Source organism: Tiliqua scincoides, chromosome 1, assembly GCF_035046505.1.
Source record: "Tiliqua scincoides isolate rTilSci1 chromosome 1, rTilSci1.hap2, whole genome shotgun sequence".
Lineage (NCBI taxonomy): Eukaryota > Metazoa > Chordata > Lepidosauria > Squamata > Scincidae > Tiliqua > Tiliqua scincoides.
In genome coordinates, this window is record NC_089821.1 from 184869162 (window position 1) to 184893502 (window position 24341).

Below are 24341 nucleotides of genomic sequence, written 5' to 3' on the forward strand. Positions count from 1 at the left end.
CGGAGCAATTTCAAGACACTCTGCCACATCACTACTATGTTCTGTCGTAGTCTTTAGCAGAAAAATACTATGCAAACAATTCCGTTTTGTAAACATTTTGTTGTACTGCCTCTTGAGGGCCCTAGTGAACTTGACTTGGTCTAGAAAGGGAGTTCTTTATCAACTCCCATACAAAGAAGAATACTGTGAATAGGAATGGACTTTTTGTGAATTTCATGCAACACTTTTATCCAAGCAGTCTCCTCTAGCATTTTTATTCACATGATGGATGTTAGTTTTATACAGTTCCATGTGGAAACTGCCTAAAGAAAAAAAACTGGTAACTATGAAAAGATGGACCAATATATCAGATTAAATAAGATGTATGACCCTGGAAATATTATTCTAGAATACTTATCAATAGCATGGGTGTCAATCCTCATGCTGCTATATCTCTGGTTTTTCCTCCTGCTTGAATTCCTTTCTGAGCCAAGTGCCAGTTGCACCATCATTCTGTCTTGTTTATCTCCATTTTCTGACACATACTGTCCCAATTCATTCACCTCTCCGTCACTGTAGCTCTCCATCCCCATCATTTGCCTTGTCTGAGGTAGTGAGCAAGTGCAGGGAAGCTATGGAAAAAGGGACACAGATAGTTATGCTCTCAAAGGAGTAAGTTTAGTGTCTCTGGCTAACATGAGCAAGTGACCTAGAAGCCTGGCTAGAAAAACTGGTAAGTGTATCTCTCAATGTGTCTACATGGCAGACTAATGGGCTGTCTTTGTCCAAGCCTCCTTAGTTCTATTAGGGGAGTTGTGACAGAACTCCCATCATCTTCACCAGAAGACAATTACTAGGAACCATGGCAATTAAAGGCCCAATCCTATCCAACTTTCCAGACCTAATGTAGCATAAAGGCAAGGGAACAAATGTTCCCTTGTGGAGGCCTCCATAACTACCTTCCCACCACAGGATGCAGCGTAAACCCTATTGGCATGGCTACACCAGGTCTGGAAAGTTGGATAGGATTGACCCTAAGTTTGTGGTGAAGGTATACTCTTATGCTAGTCATGAGGACTGGAGCCTTAAAATTACAAGTTGAACTCTCAAAGTGCAACTTTGCTGCTGCCGCAGCCTCCACATAACAGCCCCCCTCTTTTGCATCTGATAGCCAGCACATTGCCCACAACTGTGTTTGCAGCTATATCGGCCCAAGTTCCAGACCTGCAGCAGAATGAGGTGGAAAGAGTTCTGGGAGTGGCAGAGTAGTCTGTATCACTTCAGATGGCAGGTTGGGCGCATCTGTGAGAACTGGTGCAGCATAATGCCAAGCATAAGCTGCACATCAAGTCTGAATTTCATTGTCATGACCATGCTAGATGTCCTAAGGCACTCCCCCTCAGCCTCGACTTCCCAACTGCAGTAGGCAAATAACTACTGTACACAATTGTACACATTACATCAAGATAATACAGGTGGAGTGCATTACAAGCACTACACAAATGTTAGATATTAGTGTTTAATGTTTCCAAATAGAAAAATATAATTTCCAAGCAGAAAACCAGTATCTCTGGGATACTTGTAAATTTGCTACTTGCAAAGAGAGAGATAAAAAAGCATTCAAATACATGCTTCCCCCACTTGCTAACTGACAGGACACCACCCAATGACTCATTCAGCTGCATGTGTTGATTCAGCCAATGTAAAACAAAAATGATCCTTGCAGGCTTCGATATACCCTAACACATTGTTAAAATCTGACTCAGGGCCCAAGCCTATCTAACTTTCCAGCACTGATGCAGCTACAATGCAACCCTGAGGTAAAGGAACATCTACGTGACTACTCCCCCCCCCCCCCAACATAATGCAGTGCACACCCCATTGGCTTGGCTTCATCAGCACTGGAAAGCTGGATAGGATTGGGCCCTCACTTGTGTAGTTTTTGTTATGTTTATTCTAGAAAAAGCATAGAGGTTAAAACATTTTGATGCATCTTTAGAAGCCATTATTGAGGAGTTTCAATTACACAACACCATATTATGTCAAGTTTACCTTGTCTCGCAGCTTCCGTTCCTTACGCTCTTGTACAGTAGTCAGGTAGTTCACAGCCGCATACTCTAACACTGAAAGGAAGACGAACACAAAACTAACCCAGAGGTAGATGTCCACAGCTTTGATGTAGGACACCCGAGGCATGGAGGCGTTGACACCAGTGATGATGGTCGACATGGTCAGCACTGTTGTAATCCCTGAGGACATACAATTATCCATTTCGTAATATTCACTTCAAAACGCATTGGAATGTGTACCCCAAAAAGTCAGTAAAGTTTTTAAAAATGCCATGTTAGCTGGAGTTTTCTAGTTCAATGCGCTATGCTGTAGTGAGCCAGCTGTTTGCTTGTGACACTGTGTCCTGGATTGATTGATTCATGGATGCATAGTGGACAAATGATTCTGCCTTTGGGCGCAGAGCTACACTAACAATCCAATTCTGATCTCTTCTCTTCCCTGCCCCCCCCCCAACCTGGACTGTGAAATTGGGTCTAAGAAAAGAGTTTAGATTCTGCAGCCACTGCTGCCTCTGAACCCACCCCTTTCTTCAACTGATCTGCCCTCTCCTGTCTCATCACCACCCCATTCCACCCTCTCCTAGCCCTCATTCTGCCTTCCCCCTGCCTTGTACTGCCTTTCCCAAGTCATCAATGGTCCATCGCTATGTGTGGGACCTCTTCAGCCTTATGTCTGGTCAGCTGGCAGTATGTGGCTCTGCACACTGCCAACAAGTTGCTCACGACAACCATAAGGTTCTCCCCACCATTGGAACATCAGTTCTGCCTGTGGGAATAGGGGAATACAGCTTTCCAGCACCAATGCAGCTGTGCCAACAGGCACTAGCAAGGCAGTCATGGAAGCCTTCTCAAGGCAAGGGAACATTCGTTTCCTTACTCTGGGGCTGCATTGTGGCTGCATCAGTGCTGGAAATTTGGATAGGATTGAGTCCTAAGGCTGTATTTTTGAGCATACACTTTTATGGAAGCCCCAATGAACCCAATAGGACTTATTTCTGAGTAAACAGTGTATTTTAAGTGATCTTTAGTCCTTTCTAGCCATGAATGTGTATTTTTGGCTATGTAGATTAATATGAATAGAGGAAAGAGGAATTTATAAAGAGGAAAGGAATTTATAAACTATTTAATTTTGTTTTATGTTATCTACACAGCATATGATTTGCATAATTGCATATGATTTGGATAGTGACATTCTTCCAGATGGATTATTATTATTATGAGTAAAACAATAATTTATTAATTATAAAATCAGCATGGATAGGAACAGTTAGTTATGGGTAGATAAGAACTGCAGTTGTATCTTGAGTAAGGTAAGAAATGAGGGCTCTACCAACCTACCACATAGTGTAGGAAAGGAGAGCATTACAAAAGAATGGCCAGCTTTGGTTCATTGAGGCAGCAATCCTACACACTTATGTGGGAGTAAGTCCCATTGGACTGCGCTGCTGGCCATGGTAACTTTGGTTCTTAACATTAACTTTACTATTATATCATTTTCAACTCTTGTTCACCCTGAAAGATTTTCCATAAGAATGATAGGGAATTTACATTCTGGAATAAGTTGTGCAGTGTGCAGTGGAGTGTTGTTTGGCATTGTTCTCTAGTTAGTAAGGTATCATTTAGACCAGTGTTTCTCAAACTGTGGTTTGGGACCCACTAGGTGGGTCATGAGCCAATGTCAGGTGGATTCCCATTCATTTCAATATTTTATTTTTAATATATTTGACTTGGTATGTGACTGCATTTGGGGAAATGTTACAGACCTGTAATTTTAACAAGCTACTTTGTATATTCTTTCAAGATTGATAGTAAATGGGTCCTGGCTAAGTGTGGGTAGGATTGCAGACTAGGATTGTTAAGAATTTTCCTGCTTTATGGTGTCATGTCCGGTCATGACATCACTTCCGGTAGGTGCTGACAGATTCTCATTCTAAAAAGTGGGTCCTGGTTCTAAACGTGCAAGAACCACTGATTTAGACAAAGACACCATTGAGGGTTTTTTTTTATTTGGGGTATGTATAGGGAACACACAAATAACTCAGAATCTAAAGAATGTACATTTCTATGTGCTTTAATTACAGTAAAACCAATATATAATTGGCTCAAATCCTAACCAACTTTCTTGCACTGACATAGCTGTGTCAATGGAGCATGTTCTGCATCCTGCAATTGGGTGGCAGTCACAGAGGCCTCCTCAAGGTAAGGGAATGTTTGTTCGCATACCTCAGTGCTGGAAAGTTGGTTAGGATTGTGCCCTGTGATGATAACTAGGAGGTAATGTATAGCTATACTGGATGGAACTATACTGGATGGAACTGGATGGAACTGTTGAAAGTTTAAAAGAGGCATTCAACCCACACTGGTATCTATTATCCTAAGTAGAAGGAGGGAAGTGAAATCCAGCCAAAGGCATCACAACTACACCTGGCTTTCAGACAGACATCCCTGGATTGGAAATGCCATAAAATCCAAATAAATAAATAAGTAGAACAGTTCACATATGGCCACCTGCATGTTCATTTACCTAAGGGAACTCTTGCAGGCACAGCTCTGCGGTCTATCCAAAAGGACACCCAGGACAACATGACCATCAGTGTGGCAGGGAAATAGGTCTGGAGCAAGAAGAAGAAGATATGGCGACGTAAAGTGAAGTTTATGTAGAGACGGTTGTACCAGCCTATAGGCAACAGGAGGAAGAAGGCAAGGCTAAGTTCCAAGGAAAACTTTCAGTCGTCAAATAATGTAACTACCATAGAGCAGTTCACAACTTTCTTGTATAAGCCAGGTTTCTTACAAAATATTGAGAAATATCATACTGCTTATGTAATAATATGAACATGTGTGATGAATGCCATTTCTCCACCTGCTTTCCCCCCCCCCCCCATTTTTTGCCTATTTTTCCTTGTTTTTGGACACTTCTAAACTTTCCCTGAAGTTCCTATGCTGATTTGGCAACCTGAAAGCTGCTGGGATATTTTCCTGCAGTAGTCTTTGTCCTGTGTTTGAAACACCATTGCCAGGCAGCCATGTGGTGTTGTGGATTTGAGTCCTTTAGAGTAGCCAGTCTTCCTATTGAGACTGGTGTGCACTTACCAGTTGGGCAGCCAAACTGTCCATATAAGTCAGGGGTGCCAAAACCCTGGCCCTGGGGCCACTTGCTGCCCTCAAGGACTCCCAATTTGGCCTGCGGAAAGCCCCCAGTCTCCAATGAGTCTCTGGCTCTCCAGCCTTTTATAGGGCCCCGACTTAGTGTCAGAGAGATGATGTGGCCCTCCTGCCAAAACATTTGGACACCCCTGATCTAAGTAAAGGGGTGGGATGGAAAGGCCACACCTTCAATCAGGTAATAATTTACGGAGTTAATTTTGTTTTGTTTTCTCTTTTCATGACAAGCCAGCCTGCAAATGTCACTGGTTTAGAGCGAATAAGAACATTTGGGGTTTGTGTGCTTTGCTCTAGAGTAGCTTCTTAGCTCCCTCTGTTGAGAGTTCCTAGTTATGGTTCCAAGCTTTTTCTCAATGGCCATCTAGCTGGGTTCAGGCATTCTCCATCAGCCTGTTTGTTGTACTTTATCCTACCCCCCATTTTGTTTAAGTTTTTTTCTTTTGGATTTTTAATAAACTAGTTACATGTTGACTCCTTGCCTGTCTTGTCCATGCTCATGGATAATTCAGTGGGTTTTTGCTTCTGATGTCATGGGCATTCTGGAATTATTTAATTTTAAATAAGAACCCCTGGGGTTCTGGGGTCTCCTGGTGGGGAGGGCTTCACAGATGGCCCCCCCTTTTGCCTGATAGAATTACAAGTTTCCCCCATTGAGCTACAGTCTCAGTAAAAAGAGAAAGTGGAGAGCAGGAAGGGGTACATGAGGGCCAACTCACTAGGTGCTACTCCCCCTGATCAGTCAGCTTTCTCTGGCTACCTTCCCTGACATGCAAACTGCAAAGGATGTTTATAGCAGCTATTCATGTATGCATTCCTATCTGTGCATGTTTAAGAAACAGGAGGTCAGTAATGCTGATTTTCCTCAGAAAATTGTGTTTAGTAAAGTCATATAGGGAGAACACAGGTTCTCCTTGGCTTTCCCCATTACAACTACCTTTATGGAACAAGGTTGTCCCCCTGGAAAAGGGGAAGGGAAGCATGTCTTACTCTGAAATGTTCACACAATTAAATCATATAGAAGCAGGGTGACACACAGTGGTGTTCCTAGAGAGAACACAACGCTCCCACAATGCTACATTTTGCATGGCACCTCAATGCACCATGTAATTGCCTCTCCCCCTCGCAAACAAAACCATTCTGGGTGATTATTGCAACATGGAGGTGTCTCCTCAGCATTGCTCTTGCCACCAGGAATGACTCTGAGGTTCAGCTTACACAGTGCATTGAGGTGTCTTGCAAAACTTAGTGCTGTTCCCCCCCTTTGGCAACACCACTGGTCACATCCTCTTTAAAGAGAAGTCTGTAATCTTGTTCCTACCTCACTTTAGTTCTTTCAGGATGAGCACTAAAAGAGCATAAAGAATTTGCAATACATTTGTTTGACTAAAGCAACTATTTATATGGATGTGGCATCAGCCAACATGAGATTTAAGCATATCAGCTTTGACCGTTTAATGGACAGTTTATAAATAAGATGACAGCCATCTCACCACAGAGGTCCTATATTTACATATAATGTCATTAATACTTTGGATATCCAAAACTCTTAGCTATTCAGATCTATTCAATTTCCATTTCTGTTAATCCACATCTCTTATTCAAACATTGCAGATAGTCAGAATAAACTGGAAGAAACAAGTTGCCATATGACAAGTGAAACAGTGCTGCATATACAACAACTATATTCTGATTACCATGTTATTTACATCATGATGGCAGTTGTCACATTAGCTTAGTACTCTGATGCTTTCAGCATATGCTAACTCATAACTAAATAATCTTTTTGTCACAACACTCACAGCCCATTTCTACCTCTCCATATCCATGTCTCTCCAGCCCATCACCTCTCCATGTGGCAATGCAACCAATGTGGCATCTGCTGTATCCTACAGCAGATGAGGAATCAGTCAGCCTCATTGATGGGAGGGAACATTTGTTCGTAAGCCCCTACTGCCACTGATATCAATGGTGCAAGTCGTGAAGGGGATCAGGCCCAGTAAGGGTATTAGGATTTGGCTGGCGCTGTGGCCACCGCTGAATCCGCCTCCTTCCCAGGTATGATCTGCCCTCCTCCTGGCCCAATTTTCTCACTTTTGTTGCATTTACGATAGCTGTAAAGCTATTTACAATGCCAGAATGGTCATTCAGGAGGCACAAACAGCCCATAGGATTGGGACATGTGTCACATTGTAGCCTCTGATCAGGCCAAAGCCATTTTCTCTAGATAACGTTGATCCCCAACTGTTACCCTGCACATGCCTGATCTTGTCTGATCTTGGAAGCTAAGCAGGGTCAGGCCTGGTTAGTACTTGGATGGGAGACCGCCTGGGAATACCGGGTGCTGTAGGCTTATACCATAGTCTTTTGAGACTGAAGGTTGCCAACCGTTGATCCCCCAGATAAAAGATAACATTGATCCAAAATCTGAAGACAGAGCGTTGCCATAGTTTTCATCTTGCAAATTCACCCACCTGTGCTGCTGTAGAAGGCAAGCTTGGTGGTTGTGTGAAATTCTTGTATAAGGAATTGGGATAGTGATATCCTCTCATCAGTTTTTAGGGAGTCATTCCCATTCTTCCAGTACAACATGAGATCATCTTCAGTATAAGCATCTAGAGAGACAAAAAGAGTACTTTCATAAACTGCTTGATGACATTCAGTGCACAGCTCAGTGTGTGTATTTATGTCTATCATATATTCTGTACTATAAAGTGACATTTTTTGTAATTATCAGAATACTAGCAAAGTGTCTATCAGTACAACAGACTGTTTACAATTACTCCCATATGTATGAATTATTCCCACTGATTTATGTGGGAGAAAGAAAAACACTTAGGATCGGTATCAGGAGTGGGGGATAAGCTTAGGTTGCTTAATTGTCAGTATACATTGATCCAAGCAGGAGGATCAGCTGAGGGGGCAGAATCTGTGCTCAATATTCTGTTGCTGTATAGGCTTTACAAAAGCGAAAGCAGCCACAAAAGGGGGACATTGTATCTTTATGCTCGAGACTGTAGTATCTGAGATGCTGTGACTCCATGGCCCCTTTGCAAGCAACTCTGTCAAATGACACATAACGAGACGTGTGTACTGTATTAGAGCTTTCATGCTTAATTTTTTCTACTGTAAATAGCAGCCACAGCAAACCCCCCCCCCCCACACACACACAATGAATCAGAACCTCAACATGGGAGGACAGGGGGTTCTTTCACCCTCTTGTGGTCCTGATCAGTATCAGGGCTTCTTATGGCTATTTGCAGCAGGATAAAGCCAAGCATGGAAGCACTAACTGCAAACTTCTTGGAACATGTACTTTGACTGTGTATTGGTCACAGCAAAGTTGTTTTTGTGGAACAATCCAGTGTGTGAGTACTGCAAGAGCAAGAGCACCTGTCCAGTGAATTTGGACCTGCAGATTTTTTTTATTTCTCCCCACACACTGCTATAAGAAAAGTACAGGAGCACCTTCTAGGACAGGGGTGCCCAAACCCCAGCCCTGGGGCCACTTGTGGCCCTTGAGGCCTCTCAGTGCGGCCCTCAGGGAACCCCCAGTCTCCAATGAGCCTCTGGCACTCTGGAGATTTGTTGGAGCCCTCACTGGCCCAACGCAACTGCTCTCAGAGTGAGGGCGACTATTTGACCTTTCGCGTGAGCTGTGGGATGAGGGCTCCCTCCACTGCTTGCTGTTTCACATCTGTGATGCAGTAGCAGCAGCAAAGGAAAGGCCAGTCTTGCTTTGTGCAAGGCCTTTTATAGGCCTTGAGCTATTGCAAGACCTTCATTCATTCATATAAGTTCATTTTTAATATATTCATTTATGTGAACTTATGTAAATTTATTCAAATTTTAAATTTAAATTAATTCTTTTTTTCCCCTGGCCCCCAACACAGTGTCAGAGAGATGATGTGGTCCTCCTGCCAAAAACCTTGGACGCCCCTGTTCTAGGAGAACAATGTATAAGCCTACTTAGGTGAAATTTGAGAAAACGGTGTTTGGCTTTTGGTATACTTTCTCTTTACTTACAACTTTCAATTTCCAGTGAACACGTTTGTGTATCAAGGGGAAAGCGGCTGAAATCCATGTTACACATAGCTGTTACAGTGACCCTAGAAACAGAACGGGGATACTTTAAAAGTCTTCCTACTACAAGGCTGAAAAAATAAGTAAAAGACAAGTGTATTCTAAATAAACCTCTAACATTTCTGAGTAAACTTTTGTGAGGCTAAGGCTACAATCCTCTGCGCACTTAACAAGGAATAACTCCCACTGACTCAGTGAGCATCAGCGAGACATGCACAGGATCAGGCTGTATGGCTCGAATCCTAAGAAAATTAAGTAGAAGAAAAGGTTTCATTGTACTCGGTGCAGCAGTGGACCTCCCCAGTCCTGTGCCCGGGGCAAAGGTCCATGATGACACCACCCCTGCAGGCTGTCACCACCTCCCCGCATGAAAATCCACACACCCCCACTCACCTGAGGCTCACCAAGCCTCACATGACCTTAGCCCACATCAGGGAAGCCTCTCTGAGGTTCCCCAACGCTATAAACGGTGCTTCTGGAAAACCAGAAGCACAGTTTCCGACCCCGTTGGGAGCCTGAGAGAGGCTTCCACAGGGTCCTAGAAGCTCACGCCCGGGGCTTTCGCCCCATCTAAGTCTATGGCAGGCCCGCAACTGACTCAGTGGATCTTACTTTTGAGTAAACATGCTTAGGATTGTACTGGAAGAAAGTGAACAAGGCCTGTGATTGGTAGGGTATCTGATTGAGAAAAGGTTTGTCACCCCACAAGCCATGCTGATGTGCTTGCTTTTGAGCCAATTTCCATTGGCTCCCAGTAAAAGCTTCCATCTGAGATGAAAATCAGTCATATGGTAGACCAGATTGGGATCATGACTGGATCAAAGGGCGAAAACCCACACTGCAGTTATGAGCCATGGGAGGGGGAGGGAAGAGTTGAGCACATCAGAGTTATGCACATGGTGGATCTAAAGCATCATTTGACCCTCAGTCAAATAATTTTGACTGAGATTATTTGACTGGGATACTCCTCGGCGGGAGGGGGGTCGGGGGCTTCTTGTAGTGGGGGATTCGATTATTAGAAACATAGAGAGGGGGGTTTGCGATGGATGTGAGGACCGCATGGTGACTTGCCTGCCTGGTGCGAAGGTTGCGGACATCACTTCTCGTCTAGACAGGCTAGTAGACAGTGCTGGGGGAGAGGTAGCGGCTGTGGTGCATGTCGGCACCAACGACGTGGGCAAGTGTAGCTAGGAGGTCCTGGAGGCCAAATTTAGGCTTTTAGGCAGGAAGCTGAAAGCCAGGACCTCAAAGGTAGCGTTCTCTGAAGTGCTACCTGTTCCACGCGCAGGGCCAGCTAGGCAGGCGGAGATCAGGGGTCTCAATGCGTGGATGAGACGGTGGTGTAGGGAGGAGGGGTTTAGATTCGTTAGGCACTGGGGAACGTTTTGGGACAAGCGGGGCCTGTACAAGAGGGACGGGCTCCATTTGAACCAGAATGGAACCAGACTGCTGGCGCATAACATTAAAAAGGTGGCAGAGCAGCTTTTAAACTGATCCCTGGGGGAAGGCCGACAGGAGCCGAGGGGCATCCGGTTCGGGACTCCTCATCCCTATGGGATGAGGATGGGGAGGTTAGAGAACAACAAGACAAAGGCAGGGTAGGAGAAGAAATTGGGAAAGGTAGGGTGATGGGATGTGATAGATGGTTTGGCACAATGAGAGGATGCGGGGACAAAGGAGCGAATAAGCAGCCCATCCTGGGGCATTCCGTGTATAAATGCTTTTATGCGAATGCCCGAAGTCTACGAGCAAAGGTGGGAGAACTGGAATGTCTGGTGACAAGGGAAAATATTGACATAGTGGGCATAACGGAAACCTGGTGGAATGCGGAGAATCAGTGGGATACCGCAATCCCGGGCTATAAACTCTACAGGAGGGACAGGCAGGGGCGTGTTGGAGGTGGGGTGGCCCTTTATGTTAAGGAAGGGATAGAATCCAGCAAAGTAGAGATTGAAGGTGGGTCCGACTCCACCGTAGAATCTCTGTGGGTTAAATTACCAGGCTTGTGCAGCGATGTAATACTGGGGGCGTGCTATCGTCCTCCAGACCAGAAATCTGATGGGGACCTTGAAATGAGGAAACAGATCAGGGAGGTGACAAGGAAGGACAGGGTTGTAATCATGGGGGACTTCAATTATTCTCATATTGACTGGGTCAATTTGTGTTCTGGTCACGATAAGGAAACCGGATTTCTTGACGTGCTAAATGACTGTGGCTTAGATCAGCTAGTCACGGAGCCCACCAGAGGACAGGTGACTCTGGATTTAATTTTGTGCGGTACGCAGGACCTGGTTAGAGATGTAAACGTTACTGAGCCATTGGGGAACAGTGATCATGCTGCGATCCGTTTTGACGTGCACATTGGGGGAAGAATACCAGGCAAATCTCTAACAAAAACCCTTGACTTCCGACGGGCGGACTTCCCTCAAATGAGGAGGCTGGTTAGAAGGAGGTTGAAAGGGAGGGTAAAAAGAGTCCAGTCTCTCCAGAGTGCATGGAGGCTGCTTAAAACAACAGTAATAGAGGCCCAGCAGAGGTGTATACCGCAAAGAAAGAAGGGTTCCACTAAATCCAGGAGAGTGCCCGCATGGCTAACCAGCCAAGTTAGAGAGGCTGTGAAGGGCAAGGAAGCTTCCTTCCGTAAATGGAAGTCTTGCCCTAATGAAGAGAATAAAAAGGAACATAAACTGTGGCAAAAGAAATGTAAGAAGGTGATAGGGGAGGCCAAGCGAGACTATGAGGAACGCATGGCCAGCAACATTAAGGGGAATAATAAAAGCTTCTTCAAATATGTTAGAAGCAGGAAACCCACCAGAGAAGCAGTTAGCCCTCTGGATGGTGAGGGAGGGAAAGGGGAGATAAAAGGAGACTTAGAGATGGCAGAGAAATTAAATGAGTTCTTTGCATCTGTCTTCACGGCAGAAGACCTCGGGCAGATACCGCTGCCCGAACGGCCCCTCCTAACCGAGGAGTTAAGTCAGATAGAGGTTAAAAGAGAAGATGTTTCAGACCTCATTGATAAATTAAAGATCAATAAGTCACCGGGCCCTGATGGCATACACCCAAGGGTTATTAAGGAATTGAAGAATGAAGTTGCAGATCTCTTGACTAAGGTATGCAACTTGTCCCTCAAAACGGCCACGGTACCAGAAGATTGGAGGATAGCAAATGTCACGCCTATTTTTAAAAAGGGAAAGAGGGGGGACCCGGGAAACTATAGGCCGGTCAGCCTAACATCCATACCGGGTAAGATGGTGGAATGCCTCATCAAAGATAGGATCTCAAAACACATAGACGAACAGGCCTTGCTGAGGGAGAGTCAGCATGGCTTCTGTAAGGGTAAGTCTTACCTCACAAACCTTATAGAATTCTTTGAAAAGGTCAACAGGCATGTGGATGCGGGAGAACCCATGGACATTATATATCTGGACTTTCAGAAGGCGTTTGACACGGTCCCTCACCAAAGGCTAATGAAAAAACTCCACAGTCAGGGAATTAGAGGACAGGTCCTCTCGTGGATTGAGAACTGGTTGGAGGCCAGGAAGCAGAGAGTGGGTGTCAATGGGCAATTTTCACAATGGAGAGAGGTGAAAAGCGGTGTGCCCCAAGGATCTGTCCTGGGACCGGTGCTTTTCAACCTCTTCATAAATGACCTGGAGACAGGGTTGAGCAGTGAAGTGGCTAAGTTTGCAGACGACACCAAACTTTTCCGAGTGGTAAAGACCAGAAGTGATTGTGAAGAGCTCCAGAAGGATCTCTCCAGACTGGCAGAATGGGCAGCAAAATGGCAGATGCGCTTCAATGTCAGTAAGTGTAAAGTCATGCACATTGGGGCAAAAAATCAAAACTTTAGATATAGGCTGATGGGTTCTGAGCTGTCTGTGACAGATCAGGAGAGAGATCTTGGGGTGGTGGTGGACAGGTCGATGAAAGTGTCGACCCAATGTGCGGCGGCAGTGAAGAAGGCCAATTCTATGCTTGGGATCATTAGGAAGGGTATTGAGAACAAAACGGTTAGTATTATAATGCCGTTGTACAAATCGATGGTAAGGCCACACCTGGACTATTGTGTCCAGTTCTGGTCGCCGCATCTCAAAAAAGACATAGTGGAAATGGAAAAGGTGCAAAAGAGAGCGACTAAGATGATTACGGGGCTGGGGCACCTTCCTTATGAGGAAAGGCTACGGCGTTTGGGCCTCTTCAGCCTAGAAAAGAGACGCTTGAGGGGGGACATGATTGAGACATACAAAATTATGCAGGGGATGGACAGAGTGGATAGGGAGATGCTCTTTACACTCTCACATAATACCAGAACCAGGGGACATCCACTAAAATTGAGTGTTGGGCGGGTTAGGACAGACAAAAGAAAATATTTCTTTACTCAGCGCGTGGTCAGTCTGTGGAACTCCTTGCCACAGGATGTGGTGCTGGCGTCTAGCCTAGACGCCTTTAAAAGGGGATTGGATGAGTTTCTGGAGGAAAAATCCATTATGGGGTACAAGCCATGATGTGTATGCACAACCTCCTGATTTTAGGAATGGGTTAAGTCAGAATGCCAGATGTAGGGGAGAGCACCAGGATGAGGTCTCTTGTTATCTGGTGTGCTCCCTGGGGCATTTGGTGGGCCGCTGTGAGATACAGGAAGCTGGACTAGATGGGCCTATGGCCTGATCCAGTGGGGCTGTTCTTATGTTCTTATGTTCTTATGTAATTTGGATTATTTCAGTTATTAACTTAATAGGAAGCATTTTATAATGTACAACTCAGGCCCAAATCCTAACCAACTTTCCAGCACTGGCATAGCTGTGCCAATGGGACATGTGCTGCATCCTGCAGTTGGGGGGCACTCATGGAGGCCTCCTCAAAGTAAGGGAATGTTTGTTCCCTTACCTAGGATGTGCATTGTCCTTCTGTCAGTGCTGGAAAGTGGTTTAGGATTGCACTCTCAGACATGTAGAGTCCACTTACAAAATAGTTAATAAACAGCTCCTAATATAGATTGACATGCTCCATGCACCTTGGGAACATGTCAGTTCCCATGCTATGACATCATAGTTTAACTTTGTTTTTGTTTCAAGTCAACTGTATTAATAATTTACAGCCCAATCCTGAGTTTTCCGGGGCACCCAGGCTCGGCGGCACCAAGAACGACTGCTGCTGGATCCTGCGCGCCCCGGGCTACTGCTGGAGGTGCCTCGGGAGAAGGGAACTTTCATGCCCTTCCCCCAGGTAAGGTAAGCAGCCCCACAATGGGGCTACTCAATTTACTGCCGACCTTTGTTGACGGTAAGGTAAAGGCTCTCATGTAGGGCGCGGAGCCCTCCACAAGCACCTTGGATTCTGCAGAGCAGAGCTCCATGGACCCACCTCCCTCCCTCCCCCCGCATGTCTCCAGCCTGCCCCCCTCCCCGCGTCACGCCTCCCCAGAACGCCTCCTCCCTGCCCCCGTCCCCGCTTACCATGCCATGGCTCGGCGGTCCATGAGACCGTCGAGCTGCAGAGGCAGCGCGGCTGCCCCGCTCTAGCCCAGCACCGACCGGTGCTGGGCTAGCACGGGCGGCAGCCTGGTGGAAAGGCTCATATGGCATGTTTGCGACAGTGCTCGGCGGTATGGAGCACAGGATTGGGCTCTTACTGTGCAAAAGGTCTAGGGATGTAGCTGTGAAGGAAGTTATAATCATGCAGGTCTTCAATAGGAGATGTGGAATTATATTACAAATGAGATAGCATTGTGGAAAAATAGGCCTGAGGCACTTGGGTTTCTTGTTCATTCCAGAATACTTAAAGGAAATGCACCAGCAATGAAGAGGAGAGGATGCCTCTACAAGTATACTTGAGAGAAGCAGCTTATTAAGGCTCACCGCATTATGAGCTGAATTTTTCTTCAGAGTTGACAAGTCCAAACTAGATATGGGCCTAAACACACAAGGCCCAAAGCAGGTGAAACATTTTTTAAAATAGCACACAATTTGTATGTGTGCATGAAACCTAACAGCTTGGTGAGGGGTAGGGGGATTTTACTAATTTGGCCCTGCCATGATTTTGATACCAGTCATGGAAAACCTCTCCCCTGTACATTGTTTTTAATTAACTTTCCACTGGCTTTCCATTGAAAGGTTTTTTTAAAAATTAAAAACAGTATGTGGAGGGTGTGCAATAAGGATCAAAACTGTGATAGGGGCATTAAATCCCTCTACCCCTGCTGTGATTTTGCTAGGTTTTTTGGGGGGGGAGGCATGCACTATTAATTTGAAAACAACAACTGTTATTTAAACTACTGCCATGTTGCATTTTCAGGCACACATTTAGTATGGCCCCTAAACCAGATTCATCAGTTTCTCTTGACAAAACTGGCTCAGTTGTGCCTGAAGAAAAGTCAACTGATTAAACTAATCCTAAGTACATGTGCATAAAATAATCACACATTCATCCCTAGCTACCTTAGCACCACCACCACCACCACCTGGTCCTTTTCTCTTGTCATTTTCCTTGTGTCAGTCTTAGAATGAGAGCTCCTCAGGGCAGCAAACCATCTCTTCTTTTTCATTGTAAAGCACCTTGTGCATTGACTGTGCTATATAAATAAACAATAATAACAAAATGCTTTCCTCCTTGCTCTGATTTATGCTTAGTCTACTGAAAGACAATGGACAATAAAATACAAGAGTTGGAAATCAGGTCAGCATATTACTAGTAACCTAAAGCAAAGACAGAGGCTTGCTGAATTCCATGTTACCTCAGGCTGTAAAGTACCTTCCCATCTGGTTGGACCCGTAGCATGACATTGTCCGTAGTGGTGTCATGAATAAAAGAGCGTTTGGAATGCACAAAGAACATGTCAGGTACCCAGATCTTTTTTACTAGCCTGCCGTCAAAGGTCATACTTTGGTTATTGGTACTCGGAAATGACAGTCTTTCATCTTTCCAGTAGTGTCTAAGGTAAAGCGTCATGGTGAAGTCCTAACACAAATCAGATACAAAGAATGGGAAAATCTTACTCAATTTAATTTTTGTTTCTTCAGAAATGTTATTTAACTGTATTTAACAAATTGCTGGCAAACCATCTTGGTCTCCTCCCCAGTAACACCAAATATCAAGCTGCTCCAAATCTAATAGAGTGGTATCCTACTTCATTGACTCCTTAAATTAATGAGCAGCTGTTGAGCTATTTTGTCAAAACTTTAATACTATACAGTACTAAAGTGGTAAAAAAAAGTTTCAGCATAATTATCAAATTTAACATGACTCTCAGCCCAATCCTATCCACACTTTCCTGGGAGTAAGCCCCATTGATTCTAATGGGACTTGCTTCTGAGTAGACATGCATACGACTGGGCTCTCAAAGGGCTTGGCATACATATCCCTGGTGGTCAGATTCAACAGAGGAACCATGTATGCAGGACCTCAGTTCAAATGAGGTGTACACGTTTACACCCTCGAACCACTCTCTGAGAAGAGAGTGACTCCTCCAAGTATAAATGTTGGGTGTCCCCATTTTCTAATGTGTTCTTAATTTGAGACTTTACTTTTTAATGTGTTTTTTGTAAGATACAGCAATTGAGTTACAACAATGAAAGATGTGGTTTGCCACATTAAAGGTACACCTTTCTCCCTACAAGCTGTGTGTTTGACAAATAAGATCACCAATTACAGTTTTAAAAGACAAGCCCACCTCCCAAAAACATAATCCTAAAAAGAAAAACATTAGGTTGTAATCCTAAACACAATTAAGGCCAATTCTGCTCTCAAGATACACCAGTGTATCCCCACATACACTGGTGTAATGACAGCCCTGCCTGTGTAGAAGTATGTCCGCCAATGGATAAGCCACAAATGCTGGCACAACACTGAAAAAAAACGCACCAACATAGTTCAAATGTCACTCAGATGCCAGGGCAGCTTTGCTGGCATAGACGATAAAACAGGGAGAGATTGAGGCATGACATGGGAGGGAGGTAAAAGGGATATAGGAGGGATAAGGATGAATTGATGTACACCATATCCTAACCCCCCTTCAGGCAACGGACATGCCCCTGATGCTGGAAAAACACTACACCAGTGACAGAGATGGAGTAGGTAGGAGTAACCTCATAAGAAACAATGGTGGAGGAGAAAATGCATAAAATCCTGTCACCCCTGCCCCACCCACTTTCCTACGATGGAGCATAGGATGCAAACTACATTTAATCACAGCAGAACAACCCCAGTACTAAAGCCCCTGTCAGGGAGACAAGATCTCAGATTATAGGATGCACGACTTGGGTAGGTAATTCTCTGGTCTCTAAAAGGGGAACTTTGGTGATGGGAACCAGGGTGAAAAGGTGCAGCACACAAAAGAAGCATTTTGCGCTAACAACCTCTTGTGCTTCATAACATGAATGGCAAGATAGTTTGGTAACTCCTGTCTTCTAAGAATTTTTACTGCAGGTATTCTGCCCCAGGATGTCTCTACACACAAACACCCAACCGGAACCTCTACCTCACCACCCCAACAGGGGAAGGCAATGCACTCCACACAGCTCAGCAAAGTAGGGAAAGGAATCCCCTGCAGCAGTGTATTGATGCTGCATCTCCCTCCCATGTCTCTACCCCTCTTTCTGATCCTTCAGGATTATCAAATGCGCCTAACTATTATCAACATTATCAAATGTGCTGCCTAACCATCCCTTCATTTTGCAACAAGGAAGAGCTGGGAGTGTCTGCTCCTTTTCAGGGAATGCCTTTTCAGGGCATTTAGGGAATGTCAGAGACTCCAACCATAGGTACTGTTGGCCAAACCCCTTTAATTTTTCAGGATTACACCATTGCCACAAGGGGTTGTCACTCTGCAGAATTCCATGGCAGCCCTTTAAGATACGATGGATGTTGTGCTGGTGTCTATGTGATGTTGGTGCAGTGTCTGAACGGGATTGGGCTGTTAGTACAGAGTGAGTATGGTGGGACTATTCTGAATAAATTGGATAGAAATGTGCTGTATGTCTGAAATTGCAAGCTGAATAAAGGTTGAATAATGCAGCAGATGGGACGCCGGGTGCAGCACTACTCTGAGCTGTATTGCCGAGAAAATGCAGTAACCGAGGAAGCAATGAACAGCATCGAGTGCCTGCCTGTGTTGGAGGAGCTTGACAGTGAACCAACCCTAACAGAACTTCACGTGGCCCTGGACTCCTCAACTCTGGCAAGGCACCTGCGAAAGACAGCATCGCTGCTGAAGTCCTAAAGCGCTGCAAACAGATCATCGCCACTGAGCTGCATGAAATCCTCTGACTCTGCTGGAGAGAAGGTGGAGTACCACAGGACATGAGGGATGCAAACATCATCATGCTGTACAAGAACAAAGGCGACAGGGGTGACTGCAATAACTACTGCGGCATCTCTCTCCTTAGCGTTGTAGGAAAGCTGTTTGCCTGAGTTGCACTGAAGAGGCTCCAGGTACTTGCAGAGAGAGTCTATCCAGAATCGCAGTGTGGACTCCGAGCCAACAGGTCCACCACCGATATGGTATTCTCCCTTAGACAGCTGCAGGAGAAATGCAGAGAACAACGACAGCCACTCTATATAGCCTTCATAGATCTCACAAAGGCTTTCGACCTGGTCAGCAGGGACAGCCTCTTCAAGATTCTCCCCAAGATCTGATGTCCACCCAGGCTCCTTAGCATCATCAGGTCTTTCCACAAGGACATGAAGAGCACTGTAGTCTTTGATGGCTCCACATCAGACCCCTTTGACATCTGAAGCAGAGTGAAGCAGGGCTGTGTTCTCACGCCGACCTTGTTTCGGATTTTCTTCGCTGTCCTGCTGAAGCAGGCCTTTGGAACTGCAACAGAAGGCATCTACCTCTGGACCAGATCAGACTGAAAGCTCTTCAACCTCTCCAGACTGAGAGCAAAGACCAAAGTTCAGCTGAAATGTCTGCGTGACTTCCTCTTTGCCAATGATGCAGCTGTCACCGCCCACTCTGCCAAAGATCTTCAGCAGCTCATGGATCGCTTTAGGAAGGCCTGCCAAGACTTTGGACTGACAATCAGCCTGAAGAAAACACAGGTCATGGTTCAGGATGTGGACTCACCTCCCTGCATTGCAATCTCTGTGCATGAGCTGGAGGTTGTCCATGACTTTGTGTACCTGGCTCAACGATCTCCGACACTCTTTCTCTGGATACCGAGCTAAACAAACGCATCGGTAAAGCAGCTACCACATTTTCCAGACTCACAAAGAGAGTCTGGTCCAACAAGAAGCTGATGGAACATACCAAGATCCAGGTCTACAGAGCTTGCATCTTGAGTACACTTCTGTACTGCAGTGAGTCATGGACTCCTCGCTCACAACAGGAGAAGCTGAACGCTTTCCACATGCGCTGCCTCCGATGCATCCCTGGCATCACCTGGCGGGACAAAGTTCCAAACATCACAGTCCTGGAATGAGCTGGAATCCCCAGTGTGTATACACTGCTGAAACAGAGACACCTGTGTTGGCTTGGTCATGTTGTCAGAATGGGTGATGGTCGGATCCCAAAGGATCTCCTCTATGGAGAACTTGTGCAGGGAAAGCGCCCTACGGGTAGACCACAGCTGCGATACAAGGACATCTGCAAGAGGGACCTGAAAGCCTTAGGAATGAACCTCAACAGATGGGAAACCTTGGCCTCTGAGCATTCTGCTTGGAGGCAGGCTGTGCAGCACAGCCTTTCCCAGTTTGAAGAGACACTTTGCCAACAGACTGAGGCAAAGAGGCAAAGAAGGAAGGCCCATAGCCAGGGAGACAGACCAGGGACACACTATACTTGCTCCCGGTGTGGAAGGGATTGTCACTCCCGAATCGGCCTTTTCAGCCACACTAGATACTGTGCCAGAACCACCATTCAGAGTGCAATACCATAGTCTTTCGAGACTGAAGGTTGCCAACAACAAATGACAACCCAAAGGCTTGCAATTTTCTTTTGCTATAGTCAAACATTTGCTACAGAAAATAACATAGTTCATTGGACTCTTGGACTGTGATGAAAGTACTGTGCCTTGCATATGTCAAATTAATGTTTAATTTACGAAGAGATGTATAACTACTGGTAACTTTCCTGTCAATATTCAATGCTTCTTTTTAAAAATATTTTTAAAAACCATTAACTATATAGCAATCAATAACTACTAAAATCCTCTTGCTAATAAGAACTAAAACGGACTTTAAATGCAATTTTTTCTTATACTGCCATCTATTTCATGTCTTAGCCTAGATATTTATATAACTATTTAAGGCTGAGATCCTATAACTCTTCCCTGGGAATAACAGTGCAATCCTATGTAGGTTTACTTAGAAATAAGCCCCAGTATGTTCAACATGAAAGAATGTATAGGATTGCAATCTAGCAGCCCAATCCAATGCAACTCCCCATGAGGTGATAAATGGCACCAACATGGCCCAATGGGGGTGTTTCAATTTCCAGAGACCACCTTGGGGAAAGAGAACATTTGTTTCCTTGCCCTGGGGTGAGCCCCTGCTGGCCCACTGGGACCTGTGCCATCTCTATCACTGGCACAAGTCCTCGTAGACCAGGATCAGGGATCAAGTCTGGGAAAGGGGTTAGGTTTTGGCATACAGTGCTGCTGCCAAAACCACCCTCTTCCTGGTCCTGATTGGTCCCCATCCCTGTCAATGCCCCCGTTCTTCCTCCTCCCTGCCCCACCTCCTTCCCATCCCCTGTGCACCTCCCTCCCACCCAGTACATGCCCCTCACAAGAGAATTAACTATGTACAAAGCTGCTGTCCTGAAACATCCTACCATTTCAAGAAACAATATGGTTAATTACTTAACAAATACATTCTATAATCTCCAAATGTCTGCATGTTATCAATCATCAGTCTAATATTTACTTCCCTTGTACTTTTGTCTCGTTAGGGACCAGATCAATGATGAAAATAAAAAATGGCCAAAAGTTGACAACCTTTTTTTAAGGGACCAGATGTAGTCTAATGAGGCCAGATGTTGCTTAAAGGGGCTGGATGTTGTTTAATGTTGTCAAGCACCCAAGATGAGCAGAACTCAGCTTGAGGGGCAAAGCCTCCCACCTAGTTTGCCAGGTGCCAGATGGGGAATGGCAGAATGACATGTTCAGGCTTGTGGAATTCCTATACTACTTGCAGAAGGCTTTGCCTCCCAAGCCAAACACTACATGGGCCACTTCTGAGTGCTCAGCAACGCTAAACATCCAACCCTTTTAAAGAATGGTTGTTTCCGGGTGCTCAGCAAGAACAAAATAGGAAAGGAACGAAAGTTAAGATGACAAAACTCAAGGTACTGCTATACTTACCATATCAACCTCTGAAATACTATCCAAACTTTCAACTTGTACGTCTACTCCAACGGGAATTGCAGGTCCTATAGGAACATAAGAATACAGTATGCAATTCTTTGGGGTGGCTTATGAGACAAGGAGAGAAAGGCACATTCAGTTTGTCACAGGGCCCTTGCAGAGAAGGAAATTACTCTGGTTTGCAAGTCCCAGCAGCTACTCTTCGGTTTGAATAAGAACACCATTCAAAGTTAGACTCATTGCACATACATAAAGCACTTCTGGGTGATTCACATATGCAGGTCTCTCGCTCAGCTGTCAGCTGAATGCAATAACTACTACATCCACTGAAAAGTTCCATGTTTGAGGTTAGCTGATATGAAACTGCTGTTCATATTTGATTGAACATTCCTATGTTGCAGATATCCAGTGATGAACACTCATGTGTGAATTCAGCCTCATAGGGGCATCACTTATTACCATACCATGCTGATCTGCCATCCGAAATGGTGGACAATTCTGCCACCTCCCCACCATCCTACTCATGTGCATGCACACATAGGGCAGCATCACCAGCAGCCCGCATGTCAGCATGCACACACATATGCAGATGACCTCCTTGACTGGCACAGCTTCTTGTAAAGCACTGGAAGCAGAACCTTTCCACTCCCAGCACCCTCCCAACCCAGCCACTTTCAAGAAGTGGTGGGGGAAGAAAGGCAATGTTCAGGAGAAGCACCCCAACCCATCCCCAGAGAATGGGAAAGCTGCCAGGTGGAATGGCTAGGCAGGCAGTGGGCCACGGAGGTGGTGGGTGAAGATTCTGGGATACCCCCACCAGTTTGCCACCTTTCCCACCCCACCACTCAAAGAGGCCATTTCAATCAGCCTCATGAATAGGCCACACATGCTTATTTGTTTTTATTTGGGGTTATAATATTGATATTGTATTCTAAGAAGCACACATGGAAATAAGGTGGCATATGACACCATTCCACATGTATATGCAGAAGTTGCATAAATGCATGCAGAAGAAACGGCATAACTATGAGGTACTCCCTGTTTTTGTGTGACACCTTGTGCAATGCATTGTGTTAGGTTGTACAAGCTGAATCTGAATCTGAACGTTCCATGCAGATTTCTGTGAACAAGAACCTTGTGCTATCACTTCAACACAGACATGTTCCCTTGCGCTAACAGAGGGTTAAACTCTGGATTTTCAGTGTCAGTAAGGTTGATCTTTCCAAAATGCACATACAATTCTCTTATAGGAGTTGATGCTGCAATTGCAGAACATGAGATTTGCTAAAAGTATAATACTGCTAATGATAATGAACAATCCCAGAACCAAAAACCTTTTACAACTAATGGAATATATTCGTATTGCGCATATTGGGCATTTAGTAATAAGAAACTTTCCCTGTCAGTGGATACAATAGTGTTCTGGATTTGAATGACCATCTGTCAGCCAGAAAAGGTTAGATAAATTACAACATTCTTTAATCTGATGGACCGTAAGAAAGCATGTTCCCCTAATCCTCTGGTCTAAAAGCTTGGATTTCTATAGCACGCGACCATAATGTCAAGAGTGGAACATTAACACAGAACATGCATCTGTAGTGAAAAGACCAGATCAGCAAAATGGTGCATTGGTTGATTATATATTGAATATGTACACACACACACAATTGTCAGATAAAAGCTCATGATTTCACAGCTATCTGCATATCTATAATATGCACCAACCAGATAGCTTTTATCAGGAAAAAGTCAAGCTTAATACTACAATAGTTAAATCCATAGAGTCTGCCTGTCTACTGTGGTTGAAGAAAACATAAGGCCACTGTGGATGGCCAACATCAATATTCTCGGCTGTTCTTCGGCTAGAGGTCCAGGGAGCAGATGTGATGCATAAACTGACCCTCTGACAAATTATCAAACTACCATTCATGTTATGGAGCTTCCGTTATGGACAATATGCACCCATGTTACTGGGGTATTGCATCCAAACCCCCAAATGGAGATGTATCATTAAGGCTGCAATCCTATCCATGCTTACCTAGAAGTAAGCTCCATTGACTGTAATGGGACTTATTTCTGAGTAGACATGCACGGGATTGCACTCTAAATGTCTTACAACTAGAAAACTGTTTTTGTTTCTTGGTTGATGAGTGAAGCTATAGACTAACTTTTGATCATGCCTTGTTTAAAAACATATTTGAGACCTAGGCCAGGAAGACATGCATTGGTCATCCCTGCCTTAGCAAAAGGAAAAGTTTTGTTGCTGCAAGAGATGGAAGTTTTTTGGAATGGATTGTACCAAAGTCTAATGGAAATGAGAGAGGGTTTCTGGGAATGACCCCCTTGCCTTTTCCAGTGATAAATGGGACACTTGTGAATCTCAGTTCAGAAGGGAAATATTTTTTTATATTTCAGTATAAAAATATATTTATACAAAAAATATTCCTAGGCAATTCAGGTTGGCAAACTGAGTTTGCAAAAGTTAAAGTACAGAAACTGAGGCTCCTGGAGAGAGAAATCCATCTTCTATATAAGTTAAGATCAAGTTATCCCAAAGGCAGCTATCCAACAGTTACATTGGAATTGGCCAACATGGTGAAGACAAATACATCCACAGAATTAAAACACCATTGTTTCTGCCCATCATTTTGATAAGCCTCTCAAGCAGCGACCAGAATGAACCTGGAATGGTCTGTTAAAGGTGCGTGAGGAAAAAAAGGGAAAAGGGTAGCCCAATCCC

At 44.8% G+C, this 24341-nt stretch overlaps 1 protein-coding gene across 2 annotated transcripts in view; it reads right to left on the reverse strand.

Moving 5' to 3' along the window:
• Positions 1-323: 323 nt before the first annotated feature.
• Positions 324-24341, reverse strand: part of LOC136634571 (gamma-aminobutyric acid receptor subunit rho-1) — a 47720-nt gene continuing 23702 nt past the window's right edge. For both annotated transcript variants that reach the window (XM_066610096.1, XM_066610095.1), the window contains 7 exons: positions 21599-21666; positions 16030-16253; positions 9237-9319; positions 7685-7825; positions 4573-4725; positions 2032-2228; positions 324-611 (listed from right to left, as the gene is read on the reverse strand). In XM_066610096.1, the coding sequence (XP_066466193.1) occupies positions 324-611; positions 2032-2228; positions 4573-4725; positions 7685-7825; positions 9237-9319; positions 16030-16253; positions 21599-21666 (1154 nt within the window). The remainder of the gene's footprint in view (positions 612-2031; positions 2229-4572; positions 4726-7684; positions 7826-9236; positions 9320-16029; positions 16254-21598; positions 21667-24341) is intronic.